The sequence below is a fragment of the Otolemur garnettii genome, unplaced genomic scaffold (genome assembly GCF_000181295.1).
Source record: "Otolemur garnettii isolate 467f Iridium unplaced genomic scaffold, OtoGar3 scaffold00015, whole genome shotgun sequence".
Lineage (NCBI taxonomy): Eukaryota > Metazoa > Chordata > Mammalia > Primates > Galagidae > Otolemur > Otolemur garnettii.
In genome coordinates, this window is record NW_003852410.1 from 2191984 (window position 1) to 2214549 (window position 22566).

The 22566-nt window shown below is 38.4% G+C and overlaps 1 protein-coding gene across 1 annotated transcript in view; it reads left to right on the top strand.

The window, feature by feature from the left end:
* Positions 1-22566, top strand: part of RAD18 (RAD18, E3 ubiquitin protein ligase) — a 91524-nt gene that overhangs the window by 63591 nt on the left and 5367 nt on the right. Inside the window, exons 11-12 of the mRNA XM_003785469.2 lie at positions 220-394; positions 18124-18186. Coding sequence (XP_003785517.1) covers positions 220-394; positions 18124-18186 — 238 coding nt within the window. The remainder of the gene's footprint in view (positions 1-219; positions 395-18123; positions 18187-22566) is intronic.

A 22566-nucleotide genomic window follows, 5' to 3' on the forward strand; every position in this document is an offset into this window, starting at 1 on the left:
CAATATAATTAGATAGCACCACTGTAGTGTTGATTTTTGTTCTCTAGTTATCACTAGAGTTTTGGAATCAATGTCACATACATTTCTGTTTTACTAAGTGGAAATTGTATATTTTATATGGTAGAAATATATGTAATAGGCGTACAAAGGTTGTAGACGTTAAAGCACTCTTACATTTTTCTTTTCTTTTTTTCTGTTTTAAAATTTCTTTCTATTTAGGATGGGAAGATAATGCAGCGAAGTTCTCAAATAAGACCTCAGTAACAAATCACTCCCCTAAATCACAGCTAGACTCCTCAGGGAAATTGGAGTCTGATAGACCAGATGATTCTTCCAGTGGTACTGACATTCAAGAAGAAGAGCTTTCTTCACCAGAATCAGATTCATGCAATAGGTAAGAAACATAGGATAGTCATTTTCAATATCCAGATAGTTCCTGTGCACATGTAGACAGGCAGAAGTAACTGGGAGGTGTAGTGCAATTTGTTAGTGTCCTTCCACTTCAGTCCTCTTTTACTGCCATGGAGTCTTAACAGTGCGACATCAAGGCAGCATTCGGGAGGAAGGTGTAGCAACCACTGTAGTCACAAAAAGAGACTTTGTTTTCTTCTCTCCCACTTTTGTAAATTTTCTTTCTCTAGAGTTGGAATAGGAATTATGATAGGCACTGAAACTTTGTCGTGTCAATGAATGAAAGACATAAAGACAACTATATTGGAAAACAAAGATGATCTGAAAGACTTGGTACATAGGAGAGTAAAATGAAAAAAGAAATTAAACTGAGTAAATGGAATGATGGAGAACCTTTAAAAATTAGAGCTTTGATGGTGCTTTATCCTGAAAGATATTTTTAGAAAGGTGTTTATTTATGTATGTGTACCCCATAGACACACACCACCATATTCTGATGTTTCACTGTATAAATATCCCATTTCTGCCTCATGTTTCTAACGGTTACTCTTAATGGTACAGTATTCTCTTATGTTTCTATGGCCAGATTCTTCAGTTTCTGTTAGTTCTCTACATTTTCTCCAGCGGTTTACTTATGTACCTAATGCTGTGGTAAATCTCTTCCTTTTGCTTCTAATTATTTTTTTGTGTTTATCATTGTTTTGACCCAGGTAGGTGATATTGTTGTTGTCTTCTGAATGAATCGTAACAATTTAGCATTATATGTGAATGTTTCTTAGAAATTATTTAATCTTTGATATTAGTTCATTTTAAAATTATTAGCAGTGCTCTTAGAATGATAGATTATATCTAATCTGAAGCCTCAAATTAAGAAAATTTTTTGTAAGAGGAATATCCCTAAACACCATCTGCTTTCTTAAGGTTGTTGGGAAACAATTTCATTATTAGTCAGAATCAAGTGTTAGGAAGGGGAAATCTCCCCTCCTTAACCCAGCACTTTGGGATCCTGAGATGGGAAAATCACTCGAGGACAGGAGTTGGAGACCAGCCCAAAAGGTTTTCAAGGTCAAAAGCATTCTATCTCTAATTGCCTGCAGTGAAAAACATTTGGTAACCTGAGTTGTTATTCTAGATCAGGCCATTCCTGCAGGTTCAGTGGGTGGTATTTGTTTTTAAGCACAAATATCCTGAAGAAAAATCAGAGTAGATTTTAAACTTTGTCACTGGCTGCCTGAATGTTTCAGAGTGCCAGAGAGAATTGGGACATTTTGTGATCTTTAATTGGGAGGGGAAACATGGCAGTCAGAAGTCTGTTTACCTGGTGGTGAAAGTATGGGAGATAGAGGGACTTTGCTGGTGTTAGTGAAGAGTGTTAAAAAGGAAAATGCCATTGCTGAAGTCTCTGAGTTTAGTAGACAAGGTAGAGGAAATGTGGCTGAAGGGAATGGGAAATGAACCTTCTTGGGCCAGTTAACTAAAATGGGTTTAGGCCAAAGTCTGGTTGTTAAAACTTATCGCTCAGTGAAGGAGTTGAAAAGTGCTTTGACGCTTAGCCCCAGTCACATGTTCCTGCCACCACTTCATTAGGGGAATTGGCCCCTTCTCATTATTTACCTTTCTACTGACCAAGATCCTGGGTAATATTATATCAGATAGTTTCTTTGTTCATCCTTAATTGTTTCCTCTTGGTAAGGGTCATGGAGGCTGTTATTTGAGATGAAATATCTCAAATATTGCAGTATTTGAGATGAAAATTTTGTTAGGTACTGATGCTAGATTACCCTTTGTTCTCTGTCTGTGACAGGGTCTGACACTACAGGATTGCACTCATCCACTCAACAAGCATGTGTTATGTGCCTGGTGTACTATTCTATATGCTTCAGTTTAGCGGTGATTAAACCATCAAAGAATTAAAAAAAATTTAAGCTCTTAGGCTGGGTGTGGTAGCTCACACCTACAACCCCAGCACTTTGGGATGCTGAGATGGGAGAATCACTTGAGGACAGGAGTTGGAGACCAACCCAGGCAGCACAATGAGACTGCATCTCTACAATTTTTTTTTTGCAGTTTTTGGCTGGGGCTGGGTTTGAACCCACCACCTCTGGCATATGGGGTTGTTCCCCTACTTCTTTGAGCCACAAGCACCACCCTCTACAAAAAATTTTAAGAATTAGCTGGGCATGGTAGTTTTCACCTGTAGTCCTGATACTTGGGAAGCTCAGGTAGTAGGATCGCTTGAGCCCAGGAGTTTAAGATTGCAGTGAGTTGCAGTTGTGCCACTGCTCTCTAGCCTGGGTGACAGAGTAAGATGCTGCCTCAAAAAAACTTTTTTCTTACACTCAGTTTCACATTATAATTTGTCGTATATGTGTACTGCGTATGTGTCTGTGTGCACACAAACACAAAACATGTACACACCCACGACTCAGTGAAAATAGCTCCTAATTGCCAATTTTTAACAGCTTTATTGTGGTACAGTTCACACATCACACCGCTCACTCATTTAAGAATACGATTCAGTGGTTTTTAATATATTCACAGAGTTGGACAACCATGACCACAATTTTTGAACATTTTTGTTATCCCAGAAAGAAACCTTGTGTCCATTAGCTGTCCCCATTTCCCCCTAAATCCCTTGCTCCAAGCCCTAGACAACCACTGATCTACTTTCTGTCCCTGGAAATTTGCCTATTCTAGACATTTTATATAAATGGAATCATATAATATGTGATCTTTTGTGACTGGATTCTTTCACTTGTAGGGGTGTCCACACTATGGCCTGTGGGCCTTATGTAGATGATTTGAGAATTGTTTTGTTTATCTGTGGTGTCAGATAATCAGGAAGAGTGTGCCTAGGCTATTTTTTTCCTCATCAGATGTCATTAGTGTTTGCATATTTCATGTGTGGCTCAAGGCAACTCTTCTTCATCCAATGTACTACAGAAAAAAAGGTTGGCCACCCCTCACATTTAGCATAAAGTTTTCAAAGTTCATGTCGCATCATGTTTCAGGATGTTTTTCTTTTTATTGCCAAATAATATTCCATTTTAAGGATATATGTTTTATTTACTCATTTACTATTTGATGGACATTTGAGTTGTTTCTAATTGTAATTTTAATAAGAAAAAATCATTGAGTTTGCTCGTACACTTTGAAAGTTTAGAGCTTCAGTGATAGTATGTAAGGATTTATCAGGGTTGCCTTGAAAAAGTAGGCAGTGTCTTCTTTACTGCTCATGTCTTAAATATAAGTAGGAACTATTATACACATTGTAAGTATTAAATATGTTAATCTATGAATTTTTAATAAATCCAGACTCTTTTTTATACTAGTTTTTCATTTGTTCTGTTTCGTCAGTCTAAGATCTTTACGTGTAAAAGGTGGAATCCGTTTCTTGTTTAAGACATAGAAACTAAGGCTAACAGGAGAATTGGAAAGAAGTGAATCTTAAATAGTGATATTGGTTTGATACCAAGACATTCTACTTGGCAGCTGGTTCCAGAGTGATTGTTATTTTTTTATTTTATTTTTTTGAGACAGAGTCTCACTATGTCATCCTGGGTAGAGTGCAGTGGTTCCATAGCTCACAGCAACTTCAAACTCTTGGGCTAAAGTGATTCTTTTGCCTCAGCCTCCCACGTAGCTGGGACTACAGGTACCTGCCATAGTGCCTGGCTATTTTTGGTTGTAGTTGTCATTGTTTGGCAGGCCTGGGCTGGATTTGAACCCACCAGCTCCGTGTATGTGGCTGGTACCGTAGCCACGGAGCTACAGGCGCTGAGCCCAGAGTAGATTGTTGAAGAGCAAGTAGGCAGAAGGAAGCAGCTCTGAGGCTGCTGTAAACAGTAGGCTTTGAGTGAATGGCCTCAGCTCAAGTTCTGCTGTGCGATTTTGGATTCACTCTTTGGAAGTCTGTTTCCATGTATGTTTGAAAATTACATAAAATATCTCATACCTGAGATCTGTTAGAAGATGAAATGAGATGAAAGCTATGAGAATCTTTGATATATGATTATTGTTATACTTTCATAAAACAGATCAATTCCATTTTCTTGAGTAATACTGGAAAATGTATTCCATTTTCTTGAATAATACTGGAAAATGAAAGCACTTTATAAGTGCTTTCCCAGTACTAATTGTATTAATTGTAAGACATATGTTTTCTATTTTACATTTTAATATCTGAAATTGTGATGTGTCTTAGAATCAGCAGCATCTTATAATTGCTGACAGCCCAATGGCTTTGCATAAGGTCATCACTTCAGTTGGATTACATGGATTATTTGTTGGCACTATGTTAGTTGGTCATTTCACATGCCTTCAAGGAAATAAAAAGTTATTGTGTATGAAGAAAGGCACAGAAGCCCAGCAGCAGCAGGGTGTAAATTTCTAGTTAGGCTATGTTCATTGGATGAGTGAGCACATTTTTGTATTTTCTTGAAAAACAATCAAGAAAGAGTATATTGAAGACATGTTACATTTTGTTACTGAGCTATCTGCAAGGGATTGCTTATTTGTTACATAGCTGATTGACTATAAGAGAAATTGCCAAATCCCTAGGAACAGATGGATTTCCTTGAGTGATTCCCGTGTTGCTAAGGTATTATGTGTTAATTTGTCAGACACTATTTGCTGTCTTTGAACAGAAACTGCTTATCTCCTGGCATTGTGATTGAGGAAAGAAAGAAAAAAAAAAGTGAGTTCAGTTTGTAGAGTGGGTGTCAGTGCTTTAGGAGAAGCTCCTGGAAACCAGCACAGTACCTTTGAAAAAATATTGTACCTCTGGTGCTCGTAGTGGTCCAGAGGGTGAGTTTGTGTGAAAAAATTAAGACAGCATACCAAATCAAACTTGATGAAAAGGAGTTGGGCTCTGAATATGGAGACATTTTAAGGATACTTTAATCAGTTTATTTCAGTTGTTTTTATATATGTGTAATAATGGTCTAAGATAAAAACACATATATGTAAGTTTTAAAGAACTCTCTGGATGTGTAAAAATTAAAAATTCTAAGTGAAAAGGAAGTTATAGCTAAATTAACTTTGGTTTTTTCTCCATAGCAAATAAAATAATGCTTCATCTTGCCATCAGCATTGTCTTAGATTTTTGAAATGCAGTATTTATTTGAGTAAGAATAAGGTCCCTGACTCACTTCAAACTTAATTTGCTTCATCTAGTTGGAAACTCATAAAGTGGCTTATAATGCTGCTTGGTGGTAGCCAGAGGGGCTGTCACAATATGAGGTGATTTAATGCTTAGTGCCAATTTTTTAATGACTTCAAAATTTAAATAGTCAATAGTGATAACCACTAGGGTAATTAACACCATATGAATTAGGAAAAGATATAAAGTGAGAAGGGCCCAGTCAAGACCAGATTCCTTTAGTAGAATCATAGCATATGATAGGTGGTCTTTATTTGTCTTGACCAATTTGTATTTGCTATAATATTCAGGTATCAGAAGGAAAGTAGATGGGGTACTACTATACTTAAATGACTTTATTCAGATCGTTTTCAACTTTAAAATTTTGTAATCCTATTATTTTTGACAAGTGTAACAGTTGTAATAGTTGGTAAATTATCTGTGTGTTCTTTTACCACTTGTCCATTGCAGATCGTAAACCACTCCTTCTGGAATTATGTTTGTTCTTTACACATTGAAGTGTTTCCATCTTTATCTCTTTCATTTTTTGTAAAATTTTTTCATTTTTTCTTTTATGATAGTTTTGTTGTTTTCATCATAAAGCTCTAAATTTTCAAAGCTATTTTAAAATTAGATGTTATGGGCTGAGCAGTGCCTGGAATCCTAGCACTCTGGAAGGCCAAGGCAGGTGGATTGCTTGAGCTCCAGAGCAGTGCCTGGAATCCTAGCACTCTGGAAGGCCAAGGCAGGTGGATTGCTTGAGCTCCAGAGTTTGAGACCAGCTTGAGCAAGAGTGAGACCTCATTTCTACCAAAAATAGAAAATTATCTGGTGGACAGGGCGTGGTGCATGCCTATAGTCCTAGCTACTTGGGAGGCTGAGGCAAGAGGATCTAATAAGCCCAAGAGTTTAAGGTTGCTGTGAGCTATGACACTACATTACTCTAGCCTAGGGCAACAAAATGAGACTCTGTCTACAAAAAAATTAAAATTAAATTAAATGTTATGCATGTTTATAGTGAAATAATAGGGAAATATAGATAAAAAGAATAAAATGTCTTAGTTTTATTAGCCAGAAATATCTTTCTGTTAATATTTTCATAAATATATCCTTCCAGAGCTAGAGATAAAGATGGTTAGATAGATAAGTCCTTTTTCAAAAGAAGTATCATACTATTTTGTCATTGTTTTTTAAAAATATTCTCTTGTTTAGAGAAGAGTTCTGCTGTTTTAGTCTAATGTGAGTGCAGATATATTGTTCTTTTTTAATTCATTCAGTCACACTATAATACAGAATATAGATTTTACTACTATGTTGGATAAGGATGGTGGTTTTCATTGCATTCGTGCAGTATTCAAATTTATATAATATGTCAAACTGACAAGTAAGAATAATCTTATTTTAGAATCAAATAGGTATAACCAATCCAAATAATCATTGTGATGAAATTGTTTTATTGCCAACTTGATTCTTAACTCTGAATTACTTCTTTTGAATTTAAATTATTAATACTATATGGATATTTTGCCAGTCTGAAGATTGATAGGAATTTTAAACAAATTGATAGGAATTTTAAATTTTTATGCAACTTTTTGCTAGATGGTTTCCCGGAATTCAAGATACTTGTCCAGATTTCTGTAAATTAACTTATTGTTTTTCTTAATTGAGAAGAGAGAAAGCTTTTGTTCCCCAAATTTTGGCAAGCAGAGGACACTACATTTTTATTGAGGACTAAATTAGAGGGAAAGATGCAGTTGATTATGACCCTAGAGAGGAAGCATTATTTTCATGCAGGGGTGAGGGGTAGTCATACTTTCCTTGGAAGAACCTTTAGATCATTATTCTTTAAAAATATTTGTACATTTTAGGTTGAGGCATAAGAAATTAAAAAGAGCCAGTGTTTTTTGGTAAAAGTAGAGAAATTTGAATAAGGTCTTAAGGTAATTTTATTGTAGCAACATTTGTGTTTCCTGATTTGAATAATTGTATTGTAGTCATATAAATAAATGTGCTTGTTGCTAACAAATGCATACTAAAGGGTTAAAGAAGCTTGATGGCTACAACATAATGGTTAAAGAAACAGCATGTGTTACATATATGTTGTAACATATAAGGGAGAGAGTGAGAGCAAATGTGGCAAAATGTTAACACGCAGAAAATCTGGGTGAAGGATATAAGGATTATTTTTTGTAGGTGTGAAATTATTGAAATTTTAAAAATTTCTGAGAAGAGTCATATTCATAATCAAAGAAGTTTGCTTTGATCAGGAATGCCCAACATTTTGGCTTCTCTAGGTCACATTGGAAGAAGAGTTGTCTTGGGCTACCCATTAAATACACAAACACCAATGAAAACTGAAAAAGGTCCGTGCATAATTTTCGTGATGTCCACTACCACAGATAAGCAAAAATGTCCTTATGTAATAATCCTGATTATGCAGTGGCCTGTTCAGAAAGTCGTCTTAAATCATCAAGCATCCCAAGTTTGCAGTAACCAATATAGAAAATGTACATATCTAAGTAATAAAACATCTTTGGGATTTTTGATATTTTTTCTTATTTTTATTTCTCATTAAACTTTTTTTAAAAATTGTGCACATTAATGCTATCATGGGGTACAGTGTGTTGTTTCCATATTCAATTTGAAATATTCTCATCCAGTTGGCCAATGTAGCCTTCATGTCATTCTCTAGTTGTTGTGTTAAGACATTTATATTCCACATTTAGAAAGAGTCACATGTACCCTTATAGGATAGATCATAGGTGTGATCCCAACAATCCACCTCCCTTCACCCATCCTCCCCCCCCTCCACTCCCCTTTCCCCGTATTCTTGGGCTAAAATTGGGCTATAGCTTTCTTATGATAGCTAACTATTAGTTTCATAGTAGGGCTGAGTACATTGGATACTTTTTCTTCCATTCTTGAGATACTTTGCTAAGAAGACTATTTTCCAGCTCCATCCATGTAAACATGAAGGAGGTAAAGTCTCCATCTTTCTTTATGGATGCATAGTATTCCATGGTGTACATATACCACAATTTATTGATCTATTCATGGGTTGATGGGCTCTTGGGCGGCGCCTATGGCTCAAGGAGTAGGGCACTGACCCCATATACCGGAGGTGGCGGGTTCAAACCCAGCCCTGGCCAAAACCTGCAAAATAAATAAATAAATAAATAAATAAATAAAAGAACATATATTAATACCTATTAAACTTTGTTTTAATGGCTCTCAAAATTCTGTAACAGATTTTTGGTCCTGTTGTTTCCATTAAAAAGTACTGATTTAAAAAACTTAACTTAGTAATTTAAAACTGCCACACAAAAAGAAACAAATGGCCCACAAAACAATTTCCTTTCCTTCTGAAGGTTTTACAATGTATTGTTATCATTAACCAGTATTTTAATAAACTTAAATGGCCAATTGAAAAAAACAGTTCTGAGATTGTTCTTCCACCACTGATTAAGACTGGGGTGGCAGGTATTAGAGATAATACTCATTTAGCCTTCTGAGCTTTCTGGGCAGACTTGGTGACCTTGCCAGCTCCTGCAGCCTTCTTATCCACTGCTTCGATGACACCAATAACAACTGTCTGTTTCAGTGTCATGAACAGTGAAATGACCCAGAGGATACTCTGAGAAGCTCTTAACACATGGATTTGCCAGGAACCATATCGATGATGTGGGGACATCACCAGATTTCAGGAATTTAGGGCCATCTTCCAGTTCTTACCAGAGTGGTGGTCAATCTTTTTTTTTAGAGACAGAGTCTCACTTTGTCACCTTTGGTAGAGTGCCGTGGCGTCAAAGCTCACAGCAGTCTCCAGCTTTTAGACTAAGGCGATTCTCTTGCCTCAGCCTCCCGAGTAGCTGGGACTACAGGCGCCCACCACAACGCCTGGCTATTTTTCTTTTTGTTGCAGTTTTGCCGGGGCCAGGTTCTAACCCGCCACCCTGAGTATATGGGGCTGGCGCCCTACTCACTGAGCCACAGGCGCCGCCCATAAGTTTTTTCTTTCTATTATTTTTTTCTCCTATCTGAGGCTTTTTCTGGATCTAGTGGAGAGCAGTAAAACTCTTAGTCTTGCTTTATCCATAATCTTATTGATCGTTGTCTTATGAAAACTTTGTTAGTAAATGCTCAGGTAAAGGTATTCTTAACTCCTGTAGATCAATGGTGTTTGATTTTCCTGCTACCATAGTTGAAGCTGCTTGGTGTTGCAGAGGAATGTTTGCATTCCTATCCCTGTTTTTCTGCTTTAATTTCTCTGAGTCTTTATTCACCTGTCAAATGAGGAGAAAACCTAGGGTGCGCCTATGAATTAAATCTAATGTGCATAATGTAATTATCACTATGGTGGTTAGGGTAGTTCAGAAAATAATTTTTGTGGCTCGGTGCCTGTGGCTGAGTCAGCGAAGGCGCCAGCCACATACACCTAAGGTGGCGGGTTCGAATCCCCAACCCGGGCCCACTAAACAACAATGATGGCTGCAACCAAGAAATGGCCGGCGCTGTGGCGGGCGCCTGTGGTCCCGGCTACTTGGGAGGCTGAGGCAGGAGACTCGCTTGAGCCCAGGAGTTGGAGGTTGCTGTGAGCTGTGAGGCCATGGCACTCTACCCAGGGGGATAGCTTGAGGCTCCGTCTCAAAAAAAAAAAGAAAATAATTTTTGTCATTGTCATCACTGGGTAATTTTTTTTTTAACTTAGGATGTTTTCTAATATGTTGTCAGCCATGCTAAAATATTTGGCATATGAGCTGCTTTTCATTGTACAGAACAGATATAGGAGTTTAAGGAAGGATTCATGGTAGCTAGCAGCATTTATTTAAGTACCATCGTTTGGTAGCATTGCATACTATCCATCAGTCCTCCAGTGATCCATCATTAAGGAGTCTTTTTTCTTTTTTTAAATCGATATACTCAACCACATTCCATTTAATGCACAATTAAGTGAAGAGATGGAGAGGTTAACTACTAGGTAACAGAAAAATTCCACTTACAAGTAACCCTTAATCCACAAATTTTTAATAGCAGATGTTTGCATTTCTTCCTACCCCGCAGTACCCAGTGTACCTGCCATGCTGGATAAATAACCAGTTCTGATGAATTTGCACCCTGGTGTCATAGAAATGGTGGAAATCAGAGATTAAAATAGAGCACATAATAATCAGGGTTCCTAGGGCAAATTGAAGTGCTGAGGGAGTTATTCAGGTAATTCAGACCCAAATCTGTTTTATGAAAATGGAACCAACATTTATTGGACACTTACTGTGTGTCAAACCCTTTGCTAAACATTTTATGTATTGTTTTGATTAATCTTAAAAAATCCCTGGAAGTACGTGTATTACTGGCCTCACTTTACAGGTGAGGATATGGACACAGGAAAACACTAAGTAACTTGCCCAAAGTTACATGTGAGTGATAGAAACAGGACTGATCCCTAACTTTGTCTAACGCTGTGTTTTCTTTTCCTCTGTATCGTATTACAAGTTAGGATTTTGTCAGAGGTGTTTAGCATCTTACTTTCCAGGTTCAGAGGGAAAATCTTTCCTAATAGAATGAAATAAGATACTACAAAAGGAGCATACAAAGACAGTGTTTTCATTTGCCTGAGAAGTCGTGCTACTTTTGTTCAGAAAATGACAAAAGTAAAACATTATAGAAAGCCCAAGTAGGCTAGCGTACACACAGAGACACACAAAGAGTTAGTTTAAACTGAGCTGAAGATACCACCTACAGCAGGCGTCCTCAAACTATGGCCCACGGGCCATCTGTGGCTTGCCCAGGACATTTATCCGGCCCACAGGGTGTTTTTGCTGCCGCTACCTGTCCTGCTTGGCAGCCGACTCCTCCTGGGGCCCGCAGTTTAGCCCTCCAGCTGTCTGAGGAACAGTGAACTGGCCCCCTGTTTAAAAAGTTTGAGGACCCCTGACCTACAGAGTATGAAAAATTAAGTTAGGGTATTCTGAATAAGCCTGCTAAAATCGTATTGAACAGAGATTGAGAATTCCACAGCATTCAAAATTCATATTTTTATTGGTGGGTCTTTCTCCTGTGTAATCTGTATAATAATATCAGCTCTAGGCTGGACTAGTGGGGACGTTAGAGAACACCATTTGGAGTCCTTTTGTAGGGGGCAGTAATTTTCATGTGCCAGATCTCACGTTCATCCAGCTATTGAAGCATGGTCTTCTAGAATGTTTTAAGACCAAATAGTAGGGAAACTAAAATTTACTCCGAAAAAGTTCCTTGTTCCAGACTTAAAAGCTATAGTTGCATAGGGTTATGCATGTTCTGACCCCAGATATACCAAAATGAGTAATTGATTTTTTTCTGTGGAGGATTTTTTTTAGATGTCTTGGAAGAATATTAAAGGAATTTTTGATCTTCAAGACACACTAAAATGAGTAAGACTTCAAAGATATTAATTGCTTCTAGCCTTAAGGAAGCAATCTGAGAGTGGTAATTTTAGTAGCACTGACTGTTACACCCAAGAGTGCCTCTGTAAAATCCTATTTGTGAAGCTGTGTTTAATTTTAGGAATGTGGCTTTTGAGAAGATGCAGTAAATACATTATTTTATTTAAAAATGACCAGTTCTATCTGGTGTTTTAATTGATTTATCAACTCTTAGTTTTTCCATAGTGACTAGTATTGGAGCAGTAGATACAGTAAATAATACTGAAATTTCATTTTAGATAAACTCCAAACCTCCCAAACTTTGTCTATTTTGTGATTTGTTTATCCTTCAGATGAGGGTCTGGGCAGAGTAGAAGAAAAGGTAATAGCAGTTAAGGACCTTGGGAGCTGTGTAGCCTGGCTGGTCAGTGGTTTTGAAGTCACAGAAGAGGAGCATGCAACTTCTGAAATGGACTTTTGTAAACCTCCCTTGCCATCTGTTTTCACTGAGGTAGCATAGCAGAACCTCTTAGGTTTATGTCATTAGTGTACCGCAAATATTGTTCTTTAACAAATCAGTGATTTGAAAGCTCCGAGGTAAATTGATCACAGACTCCTCTAGGTTACTTGACAGGCTTGGCCATCCTGCTTACTTAGCTAGAATAGTAGGGATATTTTGTGAACTTCCTATAAAAAAAATTGTGTATGTGTGTGTTATTTGGGAGTGTTGGCAAGAAGCCGACTTTATTGTTTCATCAGCTCTGTGACCCCTGCCAGGCCCCAGAGCTATATGAGACCATCCCTTAACTCCCTAGCTCATGGGTTCTTTTTTTTTGAGACAGAGCCTCAAGCTGTCACCCTGGGTAGAGTGGCCATGGCTTCACTGCTCACAGCAACCTCCAACTCCTGGGCTCAAGCAAGTCTCCTGCCTCCGCCTCCCAAGTAGCTGGGACCACAGGTGCCCGCCACAACACCCAGCTATTTTTTTGGTTGCAGCCATTATTGTTGTTTGGCAGGTCCGGGCTGGATTTGAACCTGCCACCTTAGGTGTATGTGGCTGGCGCCTTAGCCGCTTGAGCCACAGGCGCTGAGCCAGCTCATGGGTTCTTAATAGGAACAGTATCACCCCACAAAGGGTGAAAATTGGTTCTTGGATAGGAGAGTGGGACAAAAAAATCTTGCTCCTTTTGTGTATAAAATACAAATATATATACAGTACATATAAACAGACATTATATTTGTGGTACTAAAATTTTAAGGAAGTTTGGGAAAAAAGTATATGAGACAATTAAGTTCATGAACTCATCCTCTGAAAAGCACTGTAACTCATTGCTGAATATCATTATGGTCGCCTTTGAACTTCAAAGGCGACCAATGCTAGTGCCTAGTCCACCCTTCAGGACACTTCTAGGATGAATTCATGGATTTAATGCTTAGATCTCTTATGACCACAGCTCTGATGGCTATTCCAGAAACTAAGCTCCAAAATTACTTTGAAGAGTAGACTAGGTGCTGGCTGGCACTGGTGTGTAGCTTCCTAGGGGGAAGACTTTGAGGGTAACTGTAGTGATATTCAGCAGTGAGGTAGGCAGCACTTTTTCTAGGATGAGTTCATGTACTTAATTTCTGACCTCATAAAAAGGCTTCTTGGGGGATAATAATGAGAAAGGTTAAGAAACAGCACCCTAAGCTCTATCCAGGTGAAGAATAGATGATTTTGGAATAGAGAGAAGGAATGAAAAGGTTGAGTTAAAACTGCTCAGTTTTCAGGTGGTGCCTAAGGCTCAAAAGGGTAGGGCCCCGCCTCATATGCTGGAGGTGGTGGGTTCAAACCCAGCCCCAGCCAAAAACTGCGAAAAAAAAAAAAGAAAAGAAACCTGCTCAGTTTTCTTTATAAAGATTGATGAGTTATCTGTGAAGAAAGGAGTTACAAATGTTTAGAGGTGAACAAGAAAGGTTTAGAGTCGTTTCTGTGGAAGCAGAAGAGCTACAGTGCATATAAGCCTTCCTAACTAGTGGTTGTATGGGTCTGTCTCTTACAGAAATTATAAACTTGGCTAAATCTGCCTTAATGCCCTTCTAGGCCATTGGCTTTTCCTCCATCTCTCCTAATGAAAACTACATTAAACTAACTGTTCAGTGGGAAGCATATTATGTCATGTTAAGATGACAGTGACTGATAAATTAATGTTTACTGTTTTCAGGGACACTTGGATTTGAGCAGGGTCTACCCCCAATGTAAAAGAGCAGTAGATGCTTAGGGATTGTGACAAGGCCAGATCAGTGTTTCCCAACCCTGAGTCCTGAAGGGACGATTGCAGTGGTCCATAGGTAAGACAGATTTGTCTGTAGACAGTGTAGTGTCTCAAAAATGCATGACTCCTATTTTAAAAATCACATAATACTATGATGACTAAGTTAAAAAAGTATTACTGAATTTATAGTCATTCTTTACCATTATATACAGGAAGTGCCAAATATATATATATATATACATTTTAAGAAAGGAAAAGACTATTAAAATTGCAATATTCAATATATACTGATAAGACAAGATGAATACAGGTCACATTTGTATTACACATTTTTGTCACAAGAGGTGCTCAGAGTGGTTACTACCAGCATCGACACTTTTGATTACAACAAACTATTTTTAGCAACGCTGACCAAAGTGTCCATTTGTATCACTGCATTTGTCACACGCAGTACCATGTGTCCCAGACTTATCACGAATGTGTGTGATTGTCCGTTGTGTTGGAGGTTCTGTTGCACACTCATGCCAGGATTGTTGTTGTACTTCCACAACATTCTTGAATTTCAAATACCACTTCAAAATGGTCTTTCGCTCCTTGAACAACAACCGTACTTCCACCATTTTCTTAGATTGCCCTGCCTGTTGCATTCACTTCATTAATACCATCTTTTGAGTGAGCGTCATACTACATATTGCTTCTGTAATTCAGTTCAACTTCAAAAAGCAATACATGGATAACATCACCTAAAATGTGTATACATTTTTTTGGTATCCTTTGTGTATAATGATAAAGAATGAGTATAAATTCAGTAATACTTTTTATATTTTAGTCATTATAGTATTATACTTTATAACACTATGATGTATTATGTATTATATAAATGCATTGTATTTTCTCAACCGAGAAATAACTAAAAGTATTATGACTACCATATAAGCCCCTTCTCCTGAAATGCCTGGGAACCACTGTGCTGGATGTGTTTGAGGATCATTATATTTGCAGTGTGACTGGATTCCCCTGCACATAGGCCTTTACATATAGGAATCAGAGTGGGTGCTCATATAGTTTCTGGAGAGTCCTGGGAATTTAGTTAAGGGGAAATCTCTTGAGTAAAACATTCGGAGAACTGTATTTAATGGCCATTACTGCCTTGTTTGGTCAAGTTTCATCTGCAAAATTTGCCTGAAAGTGATTTGTCAGAAAGAGTTGAGAATATTTCATTGATACTTTAAATCTTCATAATTTTTAAACATTTGTTATTTATTAGAGTATCATCAGGCCTACAACTGGCACTAATGTTTACAAATCTGTTGTTTTCCGCCTGAGAGAGAATGGGATTTTATTCCTCCATTTTAGTCTTCTCTATTCTCTGAGTTATCCCATATAATGCCCACGACAGTCTTTCTTGGATGTGCAAAGAAATGCTTTTTGACGTTGATGTACATATCCTTAAAAGTTTTAAAAATGTATTTGGCTAAGAACAAGATGCTAAAAGCCTTACAATAGTGTTTTCTTTTAAAGAAATAGCACATGCCTTCTGTAACCATCTTTGCCCTGTGCTCTTGCACAGGTAGGTCAGAGAGACAGCACTTTAAGCCAGGTTGCATTGTAACAAATTCCATTATTAGCCCAGTTCAAATTGATTAAATTTTACTTTACTTTGGTTATAAAAGGACTAAAAGCCACTCAGGAACTTGAAATCTCTTGTGAATCTTATTATTAGAATGTGCGTATGGGGAGATTGTTTGTTCGTTTTTGGCTTTGGCGGCAGGCTCTCACCTGGCAGGAATGCAGTAGAGTCCATCTGAGCTCACTGCAACCTCAAACCGCTGGGTTCAAGTGATCCTTCTGCTTCAGCTTTCCAAGTAGCTAGGGCTACAGACTCACACTGCTATCCTAGGCTAAATTTAACATTTTTTGTAGAGATGAGGTCTCCCTTTGTTGCTCAGGCTGTTCTCAAACTCCTGGCCTTAAGACCTCCTTCTGCCTTGGCCACTTGAAGTGTTTGGGTTATAGATGTGTGCTGCCATGCTTAGCCCGAACATGCTTCTTTTAAAATAGGGTTTATTATTCCCTTTGGGGTCTTAGTCATAAATTCTTTGCCTAGGCTAATATCTAGAAGATTTTTTCCTATGTTTTCTTCTAGAATTTTTCTAGTTTCCTGCCTTACATTTAAGTCTTTTATCCATCTTGAGTTAGTTTGTGTATAAGGGATGGGGGTCCTCTTTGATTCTTCTGCATGTGTCTATCCAGTTTTCCCAGCACTGTTTACTGAATAGGGCTTGCCGCCTTCAGTTTATGTTGTTGCCTGCATCGCCAGAGAAAGAGAAATGGGAGTTGATTAAATATAAAAGCTTCTTCACAGCAAAGCAAAGAATCAACAGAGTAAATAACAACCTACAGAATGGGAGAAAGTATTTACATCTGAGAAAGGGCTAATATCCAGAATCTACAAACAACTCTAATAAATGAGCAAGGAAAAAACAGTCTCATTAGAAGGGGAGAAAAAGACTTGAATAAAAGTTTTTCAAAAGAAGATAGACAAATGGCCAAGAAACGTATAAAGAAATGCTCAACATCACTAATTCTCAGAGAATTGCTAATTAAAACCACAATGGGATATTACCTTACTCCTGTCAGAATGGCCACTGTTAAATGTCAAAAAACAATGGATACTGGCATGGATGCAGACAGAAGGGAATACTCACACACTGTTGGTGGGACTACAGACTAGTATAATGTCTATGGAGAACAACATGGAGTTTACTCAAAGAACTGAATGTAGATCTACCATTTGATCCAGTCGTCCCACTACTGGGTACCTACCCAAAGGAAAATAAGTCATTTTATGAAAAGGACACCTGCACCAGGATGTTTACCACGGCACAATTCACAGCTGCAAAGATATGGAATCAAACTAAGTACCCATTAATTTGTGAGTGGATTAACAAAATGTGCTGTATATGTACACATCATGGAGAACTACTCAGCCATAACAAGGAATGAAATACTGTCTTTCATGGCAACTTGGATAGATGGAACTGGAGACCATTATTCTAAGTGAAGTATCTCAGGAACAGAAAAACATCAGATATACTTTCTAATAACTGGGAGCTGATCAACGGGCACACACAGGCACAAAGAGGTAGATGTAAAAGACACTGGCAACAAAGAGGGGTGGAAGGATGAAAATCACCTATCAGTAAAATGAACACTGTTTGCTGTGTAACAAAAACATTCATACTCCTTTAATATTTTGAAATTTAATAAAAATAGCTGGGCATTGTGGCGGGCACCTGTAGTCCCAGCTACTTGGGAGGCTGAAGTAAGAGAATTGCTTAAGCCCAAGAGTTTGAGGTTGCTGTGAGCTGTGATGGCACAGCACTCTACCAAGAGTGACATAGTGAGACTCTGTCTCAAAAAAAAAAAAAAAAAAAGAAATTTAAAAAATGGTTCTTTGTTTGACATAAGAAATTGAAAAGGCTCAGGACTGTATGCTATTTGGATCCAGGTTTTCTGTTGAGGGATTTATTTAAGTTTTAGTGATTTTTTTCCCCACTATTATTGCTAATTTAGTAAGGTTCTTTCATATATTTATTGATATTTAATTGATGTATAATAAACTGCAAATATTTTTAAAGCACACAATTTGCTGAGTTTTGACATAAGTAAACGGCTATGAAACTGTTCCACGATCAAAATGATGCACATATTCTTCACTCCCAAGGTTTCCTTGTGCCACTTTGTCATCCTTCTTTGCCCACGCCCACTCTTCCCTCTTAACCCCTCGCCAGTAACCGCAGGTCTGCAGATGTGTTTTCTGTCATTATAGACTTGTTTGCATTTTCTAGAATTTTACATGAATGAAATCACACAGGCATCTGATTGTCTGGCAGTACTGATGCGCGTATCCTTTCAGTTCTAGTTCAGACATCATTAGAGACCTTCTAGAAGAGGAGGAAGCCTGGGAAGCATCACATAGGTGAGTTCTTATAATCAAAAAATAAACATGTACTTTGACCAGAGAAGTTACACTTCTATACAGCTGATTTTCAAACAAAAGAATATTTTGCTTTCTGATTTGAGAAAGTAGTAATCCACATGCAAGGTTAAGATTTCCATTTCACTACTTATTTCTGTTTATGTCTCTTAGAAATGGAACCCTGTTATAGCAACTGTAATTACTTATCAGAAGTTATTTCTATAAGGACAAGTTGTTTCTTAGGAAAATTTATATAGTCATACATTGCTTAATGACAGAGATATGTTCTGAGAAATGTGATTTCATTTTGTGCAAACATCATAGAGTTTGCTTATATAAACCGAGATGGAATAGCCTCCTGCATAGCTGGGTGTGTAGGAGTCTGACCTACACACTGGGTGTGTAGCTGTATGACCTACAGCTTCTGGGCTAAAAACCTATACGGTAAGTCGTTGTAGTGAATACTGTGGTGTAGACAGTTGTAACACAATAGTAAATATTTGTGTATCTAAATATGTTTAAATGTCGAAAAGGTACAGTAAAGTCCAGTTATTATAATCTTACATGCCCTTCATGCACTGAAATGTGGTTATGCAGCACGTGACTGAATCTCAGGAACCCATCAGTTTATTTCTGCCTTTCTCATTGCTGTGATCTGTGCTACCATCATGTCTTGATTGGACAATAGTTTCTTAATTTGTCTGTCGTTATTTCTTCTGGCTTCATTATACTCTAATGCCACAGCAACTAGAGTGATCTTTCCAAAATGCAGATCTGATCACTGTTACTCATCCCTCTGATTTAAAAATATTTAATGGCTCCTTGTTCCCTTGGAATTAGGATGAAATTCAATATGCCTAAAAATACCTAAAAGTTTCTGCATGACCTAATGTCCTTCTACAGACCCATCTCTTAATATATGCCTGTGTATTCTGTCTGTTCCATCATATAGACCTCTCAGGTCTCTTATGTTCAAAGCTGTCTCTCACCACAGGGCTTTTGTACAGGCTTGTCCCTCTACCCAGGATGTTCTTCCCATTCTTGTACATCTGGTTTACACACCTGCTGATCCTTCAGATCTCAGCACACAAGCCACTTCGGGAAGTCTTCACCAACCCGTCTCACTGGATCTAGTCTTCCTATTCTAGGCTCTCCCAGTGCTGTGTCCTCCTCTTCCCACCACATCTGTATGATTACTTGTTTGTCTGTCTCCCCCACTGGTCTATAAGTTTGACATTATAATCCAATGTCAGCATAAGCCTAAGCAATAATAAGTAAACACGTTACTTTGTTCAATATCATAACAGTACTATGATGTACTATTATTATCTCTTTTTTATAGTGAGGAAACTGAGGCTATACAAGAGGTAAATCCCCAGCCCAAGGTCACACAGCAGTAAGTGATAATTGACAGAGATGAAATTCTAACCTGATGATCAAAAGTTGGCACTTTTAACCATTAAACTATTAAACTATACTATCTTTACAAGGAAGGATAGTTTTTACTGTGCTGTTGATATTTTGTAGTTTCATAGCAGTATCACTGGGAGAGTGCCAAAGTGTGTTGTATCCAGGGATGCATATGGACAGGTTTCTCATGAGGTAATTTGGTGGTTCCAACAGTAGCAGTTTATGGAAGTTTGCGATGTTGGTTGCATTTCTTACCTAAGTATTATGTAATGAATTCTGGAAGAGAAAGCGACTCATCTGACTACTACTTATACTTATTCATGTAGAACTAAACCCTAACACCAGTGGCTATGACAAGCTGTAGTCCAGAGTTCCTGAGCCCAAGCCCATTGCTGATAATGAGGACCTCCTAAAGTCAGTACTGTCAGAAAGCACATAAAAAACAAATTCTATCACTTAATATTAAAGCTAGTCATCTAATCTAGTCCTTTTATTTTATAGAGCTCCGGAGAGGTAGGCTTTCCAAGTCAAGGTCCAAAAGACCTATTTAGTGGCGCTGTCAGGATCAGAATCCAGGCCTCCTCATTTCCAACAAAGATAGAGCAGTTTTAACAATCATAATTCCTGCAGTGTATTAGCTTATGCTTTAATATAGTTTTAGAGACAGAATCAGGAAAAGCCTCCACAGCTTTATTTTTTTAAAAAAATGTGACAGTTCTTGCAAATAGCCATCTTGTGGTACCACAAGTGGAATATTTGGGTCAGTGGTCCTAGAACATACTGTATCAGTTCTGACACGTTCTCCTAATTCTTTTAGTGATGTAGAGACCTCCTTAGCACACATTGCTTCATATAAAGTAGTTTTTTCATAAGCAAGATAATTCAGTTTCTACAGACTGGCTTGGTCTCTTATGTCTTAGTTTATTGAGCTGTTTTGAGTTGTATTTATGTATTGTTTTATGAGTTGGTCACTCAGGTGTGGCCACAACAGGAGACATAGAAGAGGCTCAGGAAAACAAAGTTTTTGATACTCATAGGCCCTAGAGGCAAGAGACTTGGCTGCAGGAGAAAGACACCAGGTGGTCAGGGGACAGAAGACAGGAGCAAAGAGAAAACATCAGGCCGGAACATTTATTGGCATTTCCTTGGAAACACATGGTAGGACAGGGTAAAAATTTTGGATTGGCCAATTTGAATAATTTCACCAGGCTCCAAACTATAGGGTGGTCCCTAGTTACTTGGTACCTGCCCCTAGAATGGTTAAGGCAGAGGAATATTGCCTCCGGTGGTGTAGGAGTCGGATGAAAGAGGTTCAGCTCTGGATTGGTTGGTTTGCATATCAGGCATGCTCCTGGCTGGGCCATTTGATGTCTCTGAGAATTGGCTGGTTTCTCTCTACCTCAGGAGGGGCAGTCTCTTCCCAGCTAGAAAGGTTTAAGATGTCAAAATACTACAGGAAAGAAGTACATATATACACACACACATACAATACAAGCTACAAAATATATTTATGTTGAACAGAATGAAAATAGGAAAAAAGATAGATATTGCCAATGGCTTAGCTATTTGGAAAACTAGAGACTGACAGAGTAAGGATACCCCTCACTGTGGAGCTGTAAGCCTGGAGGGTACTGATGGAACCTTCTAGTTCACTTACAGATAGAGCTGATAGTAAGGGCCCATTCTGTGAAGGGACTCACTAGAATCAGCAATGGGCTGATGGTCAAAGGATTTGGATATTGCAATGGCCTCCTCGAATATCAACTTAGATTTCTGAATACCTCCTTTACCTTTTTATGGTCCACACACCTTAGTAAGGCAGTTTGGTCACTAAATGCTGCTAACCTGAGAAAGGGATTATCTCCTTTGGACTACTTTCTGGATAATAATCAGGACAAAAAGGGTGTTGGAGTTATATTGATGTACTTTGAAAATTTGAGATTCCTTCTTGACCTTTCTGGCCAACCCTCTACTGGCTAGATTGATACAACCCTCTGGGAGATATTTTGGCCAAGAAAGGACCTAAAAGATTCAAACATAGTCCTGGTTCAGCTAACCTGACTTCTCTTGTTGGATTTGACATGGTCAAAGAGTTGGCCAGCCCGAAGACCTAATCTGGGCCACTGTCTGTGTTTGTTAATGAAGTTTTCTTAGAACACAGCCACCCACATCTGTTTCCTTATTGTCTGTTCACAGTACTTTTATTATCCTTTCGTGTTACAAAAGCAGAGTTGAGTAGTTGCAGCAGGGACTGGATCGCCGTCAAAGCCTAAACCAGGCATCCTCAAACTATGGCCCGTGGGCCACATGCAGCGTCCTAGGACATTTATCCGGCCCGCCAGGTGTTTTTGCCACCACTGCCTGTCCTGCTTAGCAGCTGACTTGTCCCGGGGCCCATAGTCTGGCCCTTCAACGGTCTAAGGGACAGTGAACTGGCCCCCTGTTTAAAAAGTTTAAGGACCCCTGGATCTGCCCTTTACAGAAATACAGCTGAACCCTATTCTAGATCAAAAGGATAATGACTATTGGTTGAGAATTCTGCTTGCTGGATCTCCCTACCATTGCCTGCATGGCTCGAAGTGAATTTTTGTAAATTTCATAAAAATTCCCTTCTTTCTTCTGTTTCTGGTGCTTCTGGGTAAAAAGATTGGCTGTGTGTAAAAAAAGGATGGAAAAATAAAATTATAACTAATGGAAAGGGGCATACTGATTTGTGGTGGTGAAGGGAGAGCAACCACAGTGAGACTTGGGGAAGGAAACTCTTAAGACTGTGGGAGCTCTTGAGAGGGGAACATAAATGATCTTTGACTTTCAGAGCAATGCCTGGAGTCTTCCTCACGTGGACTCACCGTGATGAGATGCTGCCAAACTGTTGCAGGTGCCTTAGATTTTACTGCCTGCTGGGTGTGCTGTCCCCTTAACCTTTTGAAACAGCAGCTCCTGGACTTCTCACGCAGAAACACTTGTCAT